Source organism: Scyliorhinus torazame, chromosome 10 (genome assembly GCF_047496885.1).
Source record: "Scyliorhinus torazame isolate Kashiwa2021f chromosome 10, sScyTor2.1, whole genome shotgun sequence".
Classification (NCBI taxonomy): Eukaryota; Metazoa; Chordata; class Chondrichthyes; order Carcharhiniformes; family Scyliorhinidae; genus Scyliorhinus; species Scyliorhinus torazame.
Window position 1 is genome coordinate 262,451,144 of NC_092716.1, and position 18,369 is coordinate 262,469,512.

Sequence of the window (18,369 nt, forward strand, 5' to 3'; positions counted from 1 at the left end):
CCGAAGGGCCTGTTCCTGTGCTGTATTGTTCTTTGTCACAAAGTTACCTTTGGCAGACATTCAACTGGTTCTTCATATCAACATGCTAAGGGTTACATTTAATCTGCCCCAGTTCAAAACTTAACTGAATGCTTTTTATTGCCTGGTTATAAAGCGATACCTTCCAAACCTCTCGGTAGCAGTAAATTCAGGGGCCTGCGTACAATGTGAAGAATCCTCGGTTCTGTGCTATTGGTTTGGAGCTGCAGACATGACGGCCCTTTAGGCTAATGTAATCAGTGAAATCTGACCACGTCACGGAGCAGATGTCATGGGAGGTTCTATATAAATGACAAACTTTTAAAAATAGAATCATAGAATTCACAATGCAGAAGGAGGCCATTCGGCCCATCAAGTCTGCACCGGCCCTTGGAAAGAGCACCTTACCCAAGCCCACACCTCCGCGCCATCCCCGTAACCCTGTAACCCCACCCAGCCAATAGATCAAGTTGCAATCAGCTGGTTCTATTAAATTGGATGAATAATTCAAATATCCAGTAGAATTAATTATTCCAGTAAAATAATTTTGTAAAGCTGTTTTACAAACCACAGCACACATACATTAAATAACTGGGAATTTTACTAAGATTTGTTATTAGTCGGGCGGCACGGTGGTGCAGTGGTTAGCACTGCTGCCTCACAGTGCCGAGGACCCGGGTTCGATCCTGGCCCTGGGTCACTGTCCGTGTGGAGTTTGCAAAGTCTCCCCGTGTCTGCGTGGGTTTCGCCCCCACAACCCAAAGATATGTAGGTTAGGTGGATTGGCCACTCTGAATTGCCACTTAATTGGAAAAAATGTAATTGAGTACTCTTATGAAAAAAAAGATTTGTTACTAATCACAAATGTGGCTTACACAGGAATCTTGGTACAAGAGACTTATTGCCCCATGCATATTGAAAGTACGATGGGACTTGCATCGATAGTTTTGACCTGCAGTGTGAAAAAGTTTGCTGAGGTTATTGAAGTGTGAAAGTGAGTGTTGGGGATGTTATTTGCACATCTAAACCCCATTACAATAGCAGAGTGGCAGCAGGGTAACCATGAATGAAGTAACATTGGCAAGTGGTGTGTATTTTGTTTTGCTCGTAATATAAATCCTGAGTTGCACGTGCCCAGAATTCCCAATGCCAAATCCCCAGGAAGCTCGAAACCGGAAATAAAAACAGAAAGGGTGGAACTAATCAGCAGGTCAGGCAGCTTCTGCGGAGAGAAATAGGGTCAAACGTTCAGTTCTGCTGAATGGTCACAGCCCCAAGATGTTAACTCAGTTTGTTTCTCTCACCACAGATACTGCCAAGCCTGCTGCATATTTCCAGCATTTTCTGCTATTGTCCCAAATTCCCAGACTAGGCTCCCAGCAAGTCAGCTCCTCTCCCGGGAGTTCATTCCATAAATACACAAAATGGGAATCGCGGGCCGCTATGGAATTTCACTTTGTATATTTCAAATTGCACTTCGACACAATTCAAATACAGAAATTCAATTCATGACAAAACGCCTTTACCCAATACAATTACAGCACAGGATTTTCTGATTCCATGTACTTACCGGTCCTCTTTTTCCGTAATGTAGCTTGGAAAGTAAAAACAAATGCAAACAGCTTTATAAACTTAATTGAATTCTGCGGAGAGGTTCAAGACCCCCTGATATTTCTTTCATCGTTAACTATCAGCTCCATGTTAATGGAGACTTGGCCAGAAATTTACTTAAGAGCTCCTCCCGTTCCGCTGTGGTGACTTCCCCAGGTGCGAGGTGGAAATCTCAATCGTAGGCACAATACGGGTTTATGAAAGGATTCTGAAAGTTACAGCAGCACAGAGGGAGCTGCTCTAAACAAATTCCTGGCCTTGACGATTCCCTGTGAACAGAAAACTGCTTCTTTTCTGCACTGTCCGCTTCACAGTTTACAATACTTCAAAGTTCTGCATCATCTGCAAACTTTGAAATTGTCCCCTGCACATCAAGGTCCAGAACATTAATATATATCAGGAAAAGCAAGGGTCCCAATACCGAACCCTGGGGAACACCTTTACAAACCTTCCCCAGCCCAAAAAGATCCACCAACTATTGTTGTATTCTCTATTCTGCTTTACCCGGACAGCTTGGGTGCGTAGTGTTAAATAAAGACCACAAAGCTTTAATAACGAACAAAACCATAAATTTATTACACTACTAAGATTTGTTCACATTCTCTGGGCGAAATTCTCCGGTATCGGTGCGATGTCAGCCGACTGGCGCCCAAAACGGCGCAAATCAGTCGGGCATCGCGCCTCCCCAAAGGTGCGGAATGCTCCGCATCTTGGGGGGCCGAGCCCCAACCTTAAGGGGCTAGGCCCGCGCCGGACAAATTTCCGCTCTGCCAGCTGGCGGGAAAGGCCTTAGGTGCCCCTCCAGCTGGCGCGGAAATGACATCTCCGGGCGGCGCGTGTGTGGGAGCGTTAGCGGCCGCTCACGGCATTCCCGCGCGTGCGCTGTGGAGGGAGTCCCTTCCGCCTCCGCCATGGTGGAGACCGTGGCGAAGGCGGAAGGAAAAGAGTGCCCCCACGGCACAGGCCCGTCCACGGATTGGTGGGCCCCGATCGTGGGCCAGGCCACCATGGGGGCACCCCCCGGGGCCAGATCGGCCCGCGCCCCCCCAGGACCCCGGAGCCCGTCCGCGCCGCCTTGTCCCACCGGTAAGGTAGGTGGTTTAATCTACGCGGCGGGACAGGCATTTTGGCGGCGGGACTTCGGCCCATCCGGGCCGGAGAATTGTGGGCGGGGGCGCCAACCAGCGCGGTGCGTTTCCTGCCCCCCGCTGAATATCCGGTGCCGGAGAATCTCGCCCCTAAAGTAGAAGGTTATTGTACAAAACTATGCTATCTCTAACTAACAGAACTCTCAAGTATACAACTGCTCTCTATGCCTGACACTCTTACAGCTCTCTCCTAACTCTTAACTCCTAAACATCTAATCATCTTCTAATCGAATCCCAGAAATCCCTAATCACTTGATATTTATATGACTTCTGTGGTTCCCTCCAGTGGTAAGAAGCATCATCGTTAACTTGTTAACTCTTTACATCCCAGTCAATGAACATATTACAACTACTATTCGCCGCTTCCTATTATTCAACCAATTTGGTGTCCACATTGCTAACTGTCCTTTTTATTCCATGAGCTATAACTTTTCTCGGATGTATGTTGTGTGGAATAACGCTAGCTAGGACTAATTAAACTTTACATTACTTTGTTTTAAGTCCACTAATTAGCCCTCAGTCTCTCTCTCTCACATGAAAGGGCAGCACGGTAGCACAGTGGTTAGCACTGTGGCTTCACAGCACCAGGGTCCCAGGTTCGATTCCCCGCTGGGTCACTGTCTGTGCGGAGTCTGCACGTTCTCCCCGTGTGTGCGTGGGTTTCCTCCGGGTGCTCCGGTTTCCTCCCACAGTCCAAAGATGTGCAGGTTAGGTGGAATGGCCGTGATAAATTGCTTTTAGTGTCCAAAAAGGTGAGGAGGGGTTATTGGGTTATGGGGATAGGGTGGAAGTGAGAGCTTAAGTGGGTTGGTGCAGACTTGATGGGCCAAATGACCTCCTTCTGCACTGTATGTTCTATGAATGTCTTTTGTTCACTGTGAGAAGACAAGTCCTGAATCTGCAGTTGAAAATTGTGAAGCCTCATTGTTTTCCTCACAAACTTTGCAGGTGATTGAGAATGGTTGTGTGCCAAAGTGCCGTTACACACAAATTTCCTCGATCTATGGTCGATACTCCACTTAGTTCATCAGCTGTTGTAACTCTCACGAGAGTTACGGACAAGATAGATACAGAACTGGCTTGGTCATAGAAGACAGAGGTAGCGGTGGAAAGGTGCTTTCTAATTGGAGGGCTGTGACTAGTGGTATTCCGCAGGGATCAGTGCTGGGACCTTTGCTGTTCTTGGTATATATATATTATATATATATGTATATAAATGATTTGGAGAAAACTGTAACTGGTCTGATTAGTAAGTTTGCAGACGACACAAAGGTTGGTGGAATTGCGGATAGCGGTGAGGACTGTCAGAGGATACAGCAGGATTTAGATTGTTTGGAGACTTGGGCGGAGAGATGGCAGATGGAATTTAATCCGGACAAATGTGAGGAATTGCATTTTAGAAGGTTTAATATAGGTGGAAATTATGCAGTAAATGGCAGAAGCCTCCAGTATTGACAGGCAGAGAGATCGGAGTGTACAGGTACACAGGTCAAAGTGGCAACGCAGGTGAATAAGTTAGACAAGAAGGCATACGGACATGGTTGTTTTCATTGGTCGGAGCATTGAGTATAAAAACTGGCAAGTAATAATAATAACCTTTTATTGTCACAAGTATAAAGTTACTGTGAAAAGCCCCGAGTCGCCACATTCCAGCGCCTGTTCGGGTAAGCTGACACGGGTATTGAACCCGCGCTGCTGGCCTTGTTCTGCATCACAAACCAGCTATCTAGCCCACTGAGTTAAACCAGCCCAGTTATGCTGTAGCTGTACAGAACCTTAGTTAGGCCACATTTAGGCATACAATTCTGGTCACCACACTACCAGGAGGATGTGGAGGCTTTGGAGAGGGCGTAGAAGAGGTTAGACCATAAGACCATAAGACAGAGGAGCAGAATTAGGCCACTTGGCCCATGGAGTTGGCCCCACCATTCAATCACGGCTGATATATCTCATCCCCATAACCTCTGATCCCCTTATTGATCAAGAACCTATCTATCTCTGCTTAAAGACACTCAGTGACTTGGTCTCCACAGCCTTTTGTGCGATAAGTTCCACAGATTCACCACCCTCTGGCTGAAGCAGCTCTTCCTCATCTCTGTTTTAATGGAGCATCTCTTCAGTCTGAGATTGTGCCCTCTGGTTCTAGTGTCTCTTACTAGTGGAAATATCCTTTCCACGTTCACTTTATCCAGGCCTCGCAGTATTATCCAGCCTGATCCCATATAACTTAACCTTTTGTATGTTTACCAGGATCCTGCCTGGTCTGGAGGATCTTAGCTCTGAGGAGAGGTTGGATAAAGTCGGATTGTTTTCACTGGAACAACGGAGGTTGAGGGGTGACCTGATGGTGGTTTACAAAATTATGAGGGGCATGGACAGAGTGGATAGTCAGATATTTTTTCCTCATGGTGGAAAAGCCAATCACTCGGGAACATAGGTTAAAGGCGCGAGTGGGAAAGTTTAGAGGAGGTGTGCGAGGCAAGTTTTTTTATGCAGAGGAAGTTGAGTGCCTGGAACACGCTGCCAGAGGATGTCATGGAAGCAGATGCGATAGTGACGTTTAAAGAGGCCTCGGACGAATACATGAAAGGGATGGGAATGGCGGGATACGGACACTGGAAGTGCAGAAAGTTTTAGTTCAGACAGGCTTCATGATCAGCGTAGGGGGGCCGAGGTGCCTGTTCCTGCGCTGTACTGTCCTTTGTATGATTTCCCTCAGTTATTTGCATTCCAAAATCCAGGCCAGGTTTTCCAAATGACACTTTTAAACTAAGCTTCCACTATACCAACAGAAACTGCAGCCCAGGACTGTACACCAACTCCTTTAGGATTTCTTTGTCTTGACTGCTGGGCAATTCCTTCAAATGTTGATTCCCAGGTTGTATTAAAATAACAGAAAACGTGTCCGCTGCCTCTGAAGTCTGCTGTGCCATTTTCAATCTAATTACTGCAATTGCCTCTTTAACTTTCAATTCTTCTGAACAAAACTTTGTTTCTGTTTTCTTATTCTCAGGTGTCTTCAACATTCAATCTGCCCCAATTCTCTGGACTGTAACTTGCACTTTAGGAAGCCTGCCCCTTTGCAGCTCCCGTCCTGTTTAATTTCTCCTGGCAGAGTTGAGAAACATTCAATCTCGGAGACCCCGAGGGCGATTCTCCGAGCCCCGCACCGGGGCCGGCGCATGATTCTCCGAGGTGCAGAGAATCGGTGCAAATTGCGGCGGCTCGATTGGCGCAGCGCCGGCCGCGGTCTGCTGAAATCGGCGGAGTTGCCGATTCTCTGGCCCGGATGGGCCGAGCAGCCGCGCCGATACAACAGAGTCCCGCCAGCGCCGTTCACCCCTGGGCGCTGCCGGCAGGAACTCTGCGGGAACGGTCGGGGGGGCGGTCTGTGGGTGAGTTGGGGGGGGGGGAAAGAGGGGCTCCTTCACCGGGGGGGGTGGAGCCTCCGATGGGGTCTGGCCCGCGACCGGGGCTCACTGATCGGCGGGCCGGCCTTTCCCCCCCGGGCCTATTTTCTGGCACGGCCGGCCCATGAACACCAACTCCATCTTGAGTCGGGCCCGGCGCGCTAAAGATGTCCCCCGCGCATGCGCAGGATGACGCGGCCCAACTGCGCATGCGCGGGTTGGCGCGGCGCCCATTTGGCGCCGTGAAAGGAGGCTGGAGGGGCGTGAACCGCCCCAGTGCCATGCTGTCCCCCACGTAACCGGTCCCGGTTTGCGCCGTCGTGTTTACGATGGCGCGAACTCTTGGGCCCAATATTGGAGAATCGCGACCCCCCCCGTCCCCAACTGCCCACAAATTCAGCTAAAACTAAAACACTTCTCTACCTTACAAGGCCCCAGTTGCTAAGCAATACCGCATACCTGCGCTGGCCTATTTATTTACTCTTCACACCATAGCTCTCTCCAAGCACAATAGAAACACAGTTGGAACTTAACCATCCCCCACACATACAACCACCTTTGTCCAGTATGAATCTAACCACCTTTGCCCAGCATGAATCTAACTATAAGTTTTACCCTTTGAGGCACATTAAATTAAACCCACTTAAAACTGTACCCTATTTCTATTTTTTGTCAATACAAATCAAATTCCCTTAAAACTACCTTTGTTTTCCTCAGCTCACATCCTATGAATGAATAAAAAAAAGATTCAAGTTTCACAACTGTTAAAACGGAGTCTCGGGGTAAATTTGACAACCCAGCGGCTCTCTCAAATGGCTTATTTGACAAAGACGATATGAGAGACAATCTCTGTTACAAATGACAATCAAGAAGTCCACTGAAGTGCTGCACTGATCAAAACTGGCAAGAGTTGGGTAACCGTAGGTAAACCCAGTGGGCATTTCATTACTTTTCATTTTGGACCTGACACAGTAACTAAGTATGCATTGACATGTTCTATCTGTAGTGTTGGCATTAATTGGTGCCAGAGCTGAAATGATTAAATATCGTTTGGTACTTAGATTTGCGTTAGCGGGAGTGCAACTTGAGGACAATGCAATACAACTAAGCAATTTGCATCCTGTTCCTCTTCCAGCTAAAATGGAATTAATGCCAGCCTATAATAGGCATTGTTAAGGCACTGGAGAAAGTTGACATCCGTCCAACAGATGGAGGAGACATTAAAAAAGAGCAGTTCAGCTGGTTCAATCTGTGTGGAGGCCTCAGCAAGTATCACTTTATTGGAGGAGGTGGGGAATGAGTTACAGAGGAGGGAGGTTGGGAGAGTCACGAACAAAGGAAAAAGACTGCCAGGACCCAGAAAATGTTCAGGGTGTTCCTGCTGCCAATGTGCAAGCCAACTCAGCCTCATCAGGCAACAACGTATACAGAAGCTACAATTCGCCAAGAAATTGGATGAATTACACCATCACCTAGATGTAGACCCAACACTGAGTAGCAGCATCAGGACCACATTGACATGACTGATTAACGCAGTAATAGTACTGGGAAAGACTTTACTCCTTCAAGTGCAATTTTGTTTGTTTGGGTGGCCATCGCCCTTTACGTTAAGTTAAGTGCTTTCAGCGAATTCAGGGCCAGAGTGTTTTCCTGCATGGACTGAAGAGGAATTTCGAAGAGAGTTTGTCCCTCTTATTGGCCTGGGTTTTAAACCTGGTTTTTCACCAAGAAAACGCATAAAGTGGCGGGGTTCTCCGTCCCGCCGTGCCACATTTCCCCCTCAACCCGCCGGCAGGATTGTCTGTTACGCCGGCCGGTCAATGGGGTTTCCCAGTGTGGGGCAGCCCCACGCCGTCGGGAAACCCCTGGGCTGCCGGCAAAACGGAGCATCCCGCCGGAGGAGAAACCCGGCCCATGGTTTCTGGTGGAATGGAGTTTCGATGCATAAATTGTAGCCATTGTGTGGGACTGGTTGGATGGACCAGAGTGTCTTTGTTCGACGGTCATAGTTCCGTCTCATCCCCACAAGGGAATGGCAGGAGACCCGAGAAGTACCTTGCAGATCGTAGGTTACCAATCTAATTCAACATACTCGGGAATATATTAAAATCAACACCTACTTGCAGCAACAGGACAGACTTTGTGAGATGTCCCAGTCCGAGGTGACGGGGTGCTATTGGCCCTAATCACTTGCTGCTCATAACAAATCTTGGGAACAGTTAGGATGCAGATAAGAGGCATCAAGAGTAGTTTATGAAATAAAGATAGTAAATGACATTCGGGAAAATATACATCTGGCATTGATCTACTGTGATCTCCCATTGCATAACGCTGATGTACATTCCCAAAATGGGGAACAATCCCATAGCTTCGGTGCTTGCAAACAAAAATTGGGTGATTGAAATCAGTGTCACTGAGAAACAACATAATTCCCGGGACTTTGGTGACCCATTCATTTCTTCCTCAACTTCAGTTTTCTCGATTTACTTGTGACATTAATAAAGATTATTATTATTAACGGATTTATGGAGGGAATGTCAGAGGTCGGTGACTGCAGACCGTACAATGGATTAACCATTAATCAAGTAACAATCCGTAGTAAAGAATAAAGTTGTAATCACAGCAAGCTATTCATGCAGGGCAGTGAAAACATAAAAATGATTCACGTTGACCCTGCAAAACGTTGCAACTTCAGCAGACGCAGCCTTCAGCTGTCATTCATTAACCGTGGATGATGCTGCACAAACTTACCCGGCATACAAGATGGCATCAAAAATCATATTTCGGCCTGAACTCAGTATGTAATGTAACCCGACTCCTACCCCCCTTTTCCGTTAAAGAATGCAATACTCTCTGACAAACAGAAATGGGCCCCATGGCAGAAAGGATGAAGTACGCGGCTGGTTTCAAGCTAAAAGCCGCAATATTTGCTCATTCATCAAGTAAACTTAGAATAACCTTTATTGTCACAAGTAGGCTTACATTAACACTGCAATGAAGTTACTATGAAAATCCCCTAGTCGCCACATTCCGGCGCCTGTTCGGGTACACAGAGGGAGAATTCAGAATGTCCAATTCACCTGACAGCACGTCTTTCGGGACTTGTGGGAGGAAACCGGAGCACCCGGAGGAAACCCACGCAGACACGGGGAAAACGTACAGACTTCGCACAGACAGTGACCCAAGCCGGGAATCGAACCCGGGACTCTGGCACTATGAGGCAACAGTGCTAAGCACTGTGCTACCGTGCCACCCCTGTGCTGCAGTGAGGGAATTCAGCTTTCTTCAAAAATCGGTGAGAGAGTGGAAGGAGTAATCGTCCCCGAGGAGGATGCTCCAGAGGATGCACCATGAAAATAGGGACCAGCCACCAGCGTGATGCCGAAATCATGGATCATAATAGGCCTCCAGGAACGGTCGGGATGGTCGCATCAACACCATTCTGAGAAATGCAATGCAAACAGACAGACCCAAGCCAGCCGAAACAAACCGAGCCCAGCATTTCAGAGCAGCAGCTGGCCACGTTATGGAACATAACAGAAATTTCCAGTGTTGTGGCAAGAGATCAGGATTGCTCGAAGACCAACCGAAAAGTCTGGATGTCAAAACAACCCGTTTCCAGCAATCCGCCAGCACACAACTGCAAAAGCAGAAACACACATTCGTCAACTTTCGCAACATGGATGAAATGCCTGTGAATCTGGATATGCCCAGCAATGGGGAGGGTTCCCTGCAGCAGGAGGGATGGGAGAGCTGTGCAAAATGGCGCAGACACCGGCCGTGCTGGAGTATCCCAGTGATGGTAACTGGTCATCTGCCTCCTCCGCTGGAACCCCCCCCCCTCCCCGTGGAGGTGGGGCAGGAGTGGGGGGGGGGGGGGGGGGGGGGGGGGTGAGCAGAGAAAAGAGCTGGAAAATCTCGCCCAACGGCTTTGCTCTTCCCAATGCTGAACTCCCAATGCTTATTTGAAGAAAGTTTCCGCTGCTTCAGCGCTAGACACCAGATTAGGAATCAAACAATTTAAAAAGCACGAAACGTGTTGAGGAATGTTTTTGCTGCAAATATTACAAAAATAGTTTCTCAGAGATTACCCAATTGTGCTTATTCATGACTGACCTTGTATTTGAGCAGAAAGGTAAGAGGAAAGAAACCTTCCCAGAATATATCTGGATCACTGATTACGTCCTGCAGGGGGTCAAGGTCCTTGACGCCAGGAGTGTGACTCTACCTGGCCATGGCTGTGCTCCAGCAGAGGCCCAGAGCCAACAAGAGCACATTTTCAGGGTGTTTGGAATTTTACCGCCTGGATATTGACCATCTGGCCAACAGTGACTCCACTGACTCCCTGCAACTTCTATTCTCCCCGTCCTCGAGCCTGCACGTTCCCCCACACCTGCTGAAACTTTTCTCTCCCTAATCTGCATATTAGGAAGAAACTGTTCCTCTGATCATAATTAAACTGCTGGATTGCGGTTTAAAAGTCCATCTGGTTTACAAATGAATTCAGATTCAGGGAAAGAAATTTGGCATTCTTACCTGGTCTGGCCTACATGTGACTCCAGACCCACAGCAATGTCGTTGACACTGACTGTTATATTTTAAATAATGACTTATCTAAAATATATAAATTACTCTTGAATCCACCAGGATGATAAAATGACCAATAGTCTTCTTGTTGAAAGATGAACTATTTAATGAGTAATAAAATAATAAACTGTGAGTCCTTTTACTCAATACTAAACTAACAATAAAGAAATAAAGTACAATACAGATAATTATATAACTTACACTATTACAACAAACTAGTTCTAACTTCTCTCACTCTAGCTATTCTATGTTCTGCTTGTTCACTGTTCTGAATCACATCATCATGTGACTTAGAAAAGGCAGGAATCCAGTTCTTATAGTATCTGACTGCGAGACATCTAGTGCTGAAATGACTGTACTACATTCAGATACATTGATCATGTATATTGATATCTGAATATCACTCCGCTGACCTCTGAAATGACTTACCAAGCCACTCAAATAGCTATAGATTAAAACTGGATGGAAGCAACAAAGGTGCACACTTCCACTTCATCCTGTTTTGTGGGGCGCTACGGCGGCACAGTGGTTAGCACTGCTGCCTCACAGCACCAGGGACTCGGGTTCAATTCTGGCCTCGGGTGACTGTCCGTGTGGAGTTTGCACTTTCTCCCCGTGTCTGCGTGGGCTTCCTCCGGGTGCTCCGGTTTCCTCCCACAGTCCAAAGATGCAGGTTAGGTGGGATTATGGAGTTACGGGGATAGGGTGTGTGCTCTTTCAGAGGGCTGGCACAGACTCGATGGGCTGAATAGCCTCCTTCTGCACTGCTGGAATTCTCTGGTGTCACGAAAATCTATTACTGATTCAATGACTTGGATAGAACAAAGAACAATGCAGCACAGGAACAGGCCCTTCGGCCCTCCAAGCCTATACCGGTCATGATTGATAGCTCCACTCCTGCAGGGGATGGCTCCATTGCAGGAGCCTTCTGCAATACGCATGTCTGTTTTCTTCTCATTCGCGGCTACCTCGAGTCTGTCATCAGTGGCCCCTCCAGCAACTGCTCTTCACACATCTGTCTTGCCAACCATCTCCGCCCTTTCCAAAAATCCTTCAAGACACTCATCCCTGACAGTGCTGCTGCCTCTTCCGAGAACGTATCGCTCCCTCCTACAAATTGTGGGTGCTATTTTGGAATTGTTGTCTACTAAAGATTCAATTGGCTTTGATGATGCAAGAAAAATGGGAGCAGATGTTTTGATCAAGAGACACAATGATCGCGATTGCCTTGAATTGCTATAGAATTTTTTAGTATGAAATAGCGAATAGGCAAAGCATCAAATCTGAAGCCTTCCTTCCCCACTGTGGTACCTCAATAACGATGCTTAGAGTGTGAACAGTAAAGAAGGCTTTAATAAACTAAGAACTAGGCTCGAGCCGAGACGTGTGCTAACAGCTGCACTGCCCACAAGGCGGCCCCTTATATACGGCTCACAGATGGGCGGAGCCAGAGGCGGCGTTCCCAGGGTTCCAAGCCCGGTCTTAAAGGGGACATCACCTTACATGATGACAAGGGTACAGTGTTACAGTAACCGTTCATCACACCCACGTTCAACCAATTGTCATTATTATTGGCGCTGAGCTCCCAGAGTTTCAGGCCAATGTTCTCAATCTCCCAAATTTAACTGTGGATTGAGGTTAATCACTTTCCAAAGTCCATTAGTAATTCTTTCAGCAGCTGAATAATGGGAATGTTTATTTTGGCCCCCACAACCTGTTAAGTTCTCATTTGTTTCTTTTGCTTACATGCACGCGCAGCTTGATGAACAAAGAACAAAGAAAAGTACAGCACAGGAACAGGCCCTTCGGCCCTCCAAGCCCTTGCCGACCATGCTGCCCGACTAAACTACAATCTTCTACACTTCCTGGGTCCGTATCCCTCTATTCCCATCCTATTCATGTATTTGTCAAGATGCCCCTTAAATGTCACTATCGTCCCTACTTCCACCACCTCCTCCGGCAGCGAGTTCCAGGCACCCACTACCCTCTGTGTAAAAAACTTGCCTCGTACATCTACTCTAAACCTTGCCCCTCTCACCTTAAACCTATGCCCCCTAGTAATTGACCCCTCTACCCTGGGGAAAAGCCTCTGACTATCCACTCTGTCTATGCCCCTCATAATTTTGTAGACCTCTATCAGGTCGCCCCTCAACCTCCGTCGTTCCAGTGAGAACAAACCTAGTTTATTCAACCGCTCCTCATAGCTAATGCCCTCCATACCAGGCAACATTCTGGTAAATCTCTTCTGCACCCTCTCTAAAGCCTTCACATACTTCTGGTAGTGTGGCGACCAGAATTGAACACTATACTCCAAGTGTGGCCTAACTAAGGTTCTATACAGCTGCAACATGACTTGCCAATTCTTATACTCAATGCCCCGGCCAATGAAGGCAAGCATGCCTTATGCCTTCTTGACTACCTTCTCCACCTGTGTTGCCCCTTTCAGTGACCTGTACTCCTAGATCTCTCTGACTTTCAATACTCTTGAGGGTTCTACCATTCACTGTATATTCCCTACCTGCATTAGACCTTCCAAAATGCATTACCTCACATTTGTCCGGATTAAACTCCATCTGCCATCTCTCCGCCCAAGTCTCCAAACAACCTAAATCCTGCTGTATCCTCTGACAGTCCTCATCGCTATCCGCAATTCCACCAACCTTTGTGTCGTCTGCAAACTTACTAATCAGACCAGTTACATTTTCCTCCAAATCATTTATATATACGACAAACAGCAAAGGTCCCAGCACTGATCCCTGCAGAACACCACTGGTCACAGCCCTCCAATTAGAAAAACATCCTTCCATTGCTACTCTCTGTCTTCTATGACCTAGCCAGTTCTGTATCCACCTTGCCAGCTCACCCCTGATCCCGTGTGACTTCACCTTTTGTACTAGTCTACCATGAGGGACCTTGTCAAAGGCCTTACTGAAGTCCATATAGACAACATCCACTGCCCTACCTGCATCAATCATCTTTGTGACCTCCTCGAAAAACTCTATCAAGGTAGTGAGACTCGACCTCCCCTTCACAAAACCAAGCTGCCTCTCACTAATACGTCCATTTGCTTCCAAATGGGAGTAGATCCTGTCTCGAAGAATTCTGTCCAGTAATTTCCCTACCACTGAAGTAAGGCTCACCGGCCTGTAGTTCCCTGGATTATCCTTGCTACCCTTCTTAAACTGAGGAACAACATTGGCTATTCTCCAGTCCTCCGGGACATCCCCTGAAGACAGTGAGGATCCAAAGATTTCTGTTAAGGCCTCAGCAATTTCCTCTCCAGCCTCCTTCAGTATTCTGGGGTAGATCCCATCAGGCCCTGGGGACTTATCTACCTTAATATTTTTTAAGACGCCCAACACCTCGTCTTTTTGGATCTCAATGTGACCCAGGCTATCTCCAGACTCAACATCTACCAATTCCTTCTCTTTGGTGAATACTGATGCAAAGTATTCATTTAGTACCTCGCCCATTTCCTTTGGCTCCACACATAGATTCCCTTGCCTATCCTTCAGTGGGCCAACCCTTTCCCTGGCTACCCTCTTGCTTTTTCTGTACGTGTAAAAAGCCTTGGGATTTTCCTTAACCCTATTTGCCAATGACTTCTCGTGACCCCTTCTAGCCCTCCTGACTCCTTCCTTAAGTTCCTTCCTACTTTCCTTATATTCCACACAGGCTTTGTCTGTTCCCAGCCTTTTAGCCCTGACAAATGCCTCCTTTTTCTTTTTGACGAAGCCTACAATTATCCAAGGTTCCCGAAAATTGCCGTATTTATCCTTCTTCCTCATAGGAACATGCCAGTCCTGAATTCCTTTCAACTGACACTTGAAAGCCTCCCATATGTCAGATGTTGATTTGCCCTCAAACATCCGCCCCCAATCTAGGTTCTTCAGTTCCCGCCTAATATTGTTAGAATTAGCCTTCCCCCAATTTAGCACAGTCATCCTAGGACCACTCTTATCCTTGTCCACCAGCACTTTAAAACTTACTGAATTGTGGTCACTGTTCCCGAAATGCTCCCCTACTGAAACTTCTACCACCTGGCCAGGCTCATTCCCCAATACCAGGTCCAGTACCGCCCCTTCGCTAGTTGGACTGTCTACATATTGTTTTAAGAAGCCCTCCTGGATGCTCCTTACAAACTCTGCCCCGTCTGAGCCCCTGGCACTAAGTGAGTCCCAGTCAATATTGGGGAAGTTGAAGTCTCCCATCACCATAACCCTGTTGTTTTTACTCTTTTCCAAAATCTGTCTACCTATCTGCTCCTCTATCTCCCACTGGCTTTTGGGAGGCCTGTAGTAAACCACCAACATTGTGACTGCACCCTTCTTATTCCTGGTCTCTACCCATATAGCCTCATTGCCCTTTGAGGTGTCCTCCCGCAGTACAGCTGTGATATTCTCCCTAACCAGTAGCGCAACTCCGCCACCCCTCTTACATCCCCCTCTATCCCGCCTGAAACATCCAAATCCTGGAATGTTTAGCTGCCAATCCTGCCCTTCCCTCAACAAGGTATATGTAATGGCAACAACATCATCGTTCCAAGTACTAATCCAAGCTCTAAGTTCATCTGCCTTACCCGTAATACTTCTTGCATTAAAACATATGCACTTCAGGCCACCAGATCCGCTGTGTTCAGCAACTTCTCCCTGTCTGCTCTGCCTCAGAGCCACACTGTCCCTATTCCCTAGTTCTCCCTCAATGCTCTCACCTTCTGACCTATTGCTCCCGTGCCCACCCCCTCCCATACTAGTTTAAAGCCTCCCGTGTGACACTAGCAAACCTCGCGGCCAGGATATTTATGCCTCTCCAGTTTAGATGCAACCCGTCCTTCTTATATAGGTCACACCTGCCCCGGAAGAGCTCCCAGTGGTCCCGATAACGGAAACCCTCCCTCCTACACCAGCTGTTTAGCCACGTGTTTAGCTGCTCTATCTTCCTATTTCTACTCCTGCTGCAGGACCTCATGCCCCTTCCTGCCTATGTCGTTAGTACCAATATGTACAACGACCTCTGCCTGTTTGCCCTCCCACTTCAGGATACCCTCTACCCATTCGGAGACATCCTGGACCCTGGCACCAGGGAGGCAACATACCATCCTGGAGTCTCTCTCACGTCCACAGACGCGCCTATCTGTGCCCCTGACTATAGAGTCCCCTATTACTATTGCTCTTCTGCGCTTTGACCCTCCCTTCTGAACATCAGAGCCAGCCGTGGTGCCACTGCTCTGGTTGCTGCTGTTTTCCCCGATAGGCTATCCCCCCTGACAGTATCCAAAGGGGTATACCTGTTTGAGAGGGGGACAACCACAGGGGATTCCTGCACTGACTGCCTGCCCTTTCTGGTGGTCACCCATTTCTCTGCCTGCATCTTGGGTGTGACCACATTTATATAACTGCAATCTATGATGCTTTCCGCCACCTGCATGCCCCTAACTGCATCCAATTGCTGCTCCAACCAAACCATGCGGTCTGTGAGGAGCTCCAGTTGGGTGCACTTTCTGCAGATGAAGCCATCCGGGACGCTGGAAGCCTCCCGGACCTGCCACATCTCACAGTCAGAGCACTGCACCCCTCTAACTGACATTGCATCAATTAATTTGTAAATTAAAATTAAAAGTTTTTAAAAAAAGTGAAAAAAAAGTTACTGTTAACTATCTGTTTCCTAGCACTAGATTTCTACTATAACTACAACAGCCTGGAAAATGGCACCAACTGTAGAAACATTGAAGCAATGTGTAAGAGTGGCAGAGGTTGGAGCTAAGGTACCGCCCCCAGCACAAGAGAATCATATAGAAAGTGTCTTCAAACCAATGTCACTACGCTCCCAAATCCGTACCCTTTCAGCTGTGCATAAAGGCACCATTAATTGTTTCCAAGCCAAGTCCCAACTTGTCAAATGCATCAAGTGTCAATTATATCCCCGAGGTCACAGTGACACCAGTTCACAGCTTCTGCACTTATCCAATTACTGCACTGAGGTTCCCTGCACATGCAGACCATGAAGGTGCAGCGTGTTGCATGGTATTCTGCATCGGACTAAAACCCAGGCACATCCTGCAGGTGGTGCCGGGAATGCAGCACATTCTCATTCCTGGGATGAAGGTCCGAGTTGATGAGGGATGAACAGGTTAAGCCTCAACCCACTGAGTTTAGAAAAATGAGAGATGGTCTTATTGAAACATAAAATCCTGAGGGGATTTGATAGGCTAGAAACCAGGAGACTGTTCCACTTGTGGGAGAGACTAGAACACGGGCCACAGTTTTTAAGAAGTTGCCTCCCATTTTAAGATGGAGATTAGGAGAATTTTCTTCTCTGAAAAGGGTAGTCAGTGTACGGGGTTCTCTTTGCAGAGAGCAGTGGAGGTGGGAGCATTGAATTCATTCATGGCCGAGTTAGTCAGGATTTTGAGGGAGTCAAGGGTTATGTGGCGTCTGCCAGGAGAATGAAGCTGAGGCCACAACCAGATCCTATTGGATGGTGGAGATTACCCATGAACGAAATGGTCTACTCCTGTTCCGAAGCCCTATTTTCCTAAGTTGCCTGTCGCTCCATGTCTATCAGGCGGCCGCTGATGGTACCTCAGTGGATAGTCTGTGCCAACTCCGATTTGAAGACATGCCCAAGTCAGAGGTCAATCTCTGTCCATACAGTGTACAAGTGACATGGCGCCGACTGGTTGCTCCTTTCCAATCTAATGGAAAAGTGACATTCCAAGCCCCGAACGATATTAGGGTCAGTTTCTGCATACGAGACAGGTCACCGGCTTGCTACAATCAGCTGCAAAATGTCTGAAAGAATTAGAAGGAAGGAAGGTATTGACTATATGGAGGTATTGACTATATGGAGGTACTGTCTATATGGAGGTATTGACTATATGGAGGTACTGACTATTTGGAGGTACTGACTATATGGAGGTATTGTCTATATGGAGGTACTGACTATTTGGAGGTACTGACTATATGGAGGTATTGTCTATATGGAGGTACTGACTATATGGAGGTATTGTCTATATGGAGGTACTGACTATTTGGAGGTACTGACTATATGGAGGTATTGACTATATGGAGGTATTGACTATTTGGAGGTACTGACTATATGGAGGTATTGACTATATGGAGGTACTGACTATTTGGAGGTACTGACTATATGGAGGTATTGTCTATATGGAGGTACTGACTATATGGAGGTATTGTCTATATGGAGGTACTGTCTATATGGAGGTATTGACTATATGGAGGTATTGACTATGTGGAGGTATTGACTATGTGGAGGTATTGACTATGTGGAGGTATTGACTATATGGAGGTATTGACTATATGGAGGTACTGTCTATATGGAGGTACTGACTATATGGAGGTATTGACTATATGGAGGTATTGACTATATGGAGGTACTGACTATATGGAGGTACTGTCTATATGGAGGTATTGACTATATGGAGGTATTGACTATATGGAGGTACTGTCTATATGGAGGTACTGTCTATATGGAGGTACTGACTATATGGAGGTATTGACTATATGGAGGTACTGTCTATATGGAGGTACTGACTATATGGAGGTACTGTCTATATGGAGGTACTGTCTATATGG

General features: G+C 47.1%; 1 protein-coding gene across 4 annotated transcripts in view; it reads right to left on the reverse strand.

Moving 5' to 3' along the window:
* The window catches only part of LOC140384761 (SH3 and multiple ankyrin repeat domains protein 2-like), a 1,513,496-nt gene that overhangs the window by 44,101 nt on the left and 1,451,026 nt on the right, over positions 1–18,369 (reverse strand). For 3 of the 4 annotated variants that reach the window (XM_072466758.1, XM_072466755.1, XM_072466756.1), the window contains one exon: positions 1,589–1,612. The exons of the other annotated variant lie outside the window; for it this stretch is intronic. In XM_072466758.1, coding sequence (XP_072322859.1) covers positions 1,589–1,612 — 24 coding nt within the window. The remainder of the gene's footprint in view (positions 1–1,588; positions 1,613–18,369) is intronic. 4 annotated transcript variants of the gene reach the window in all.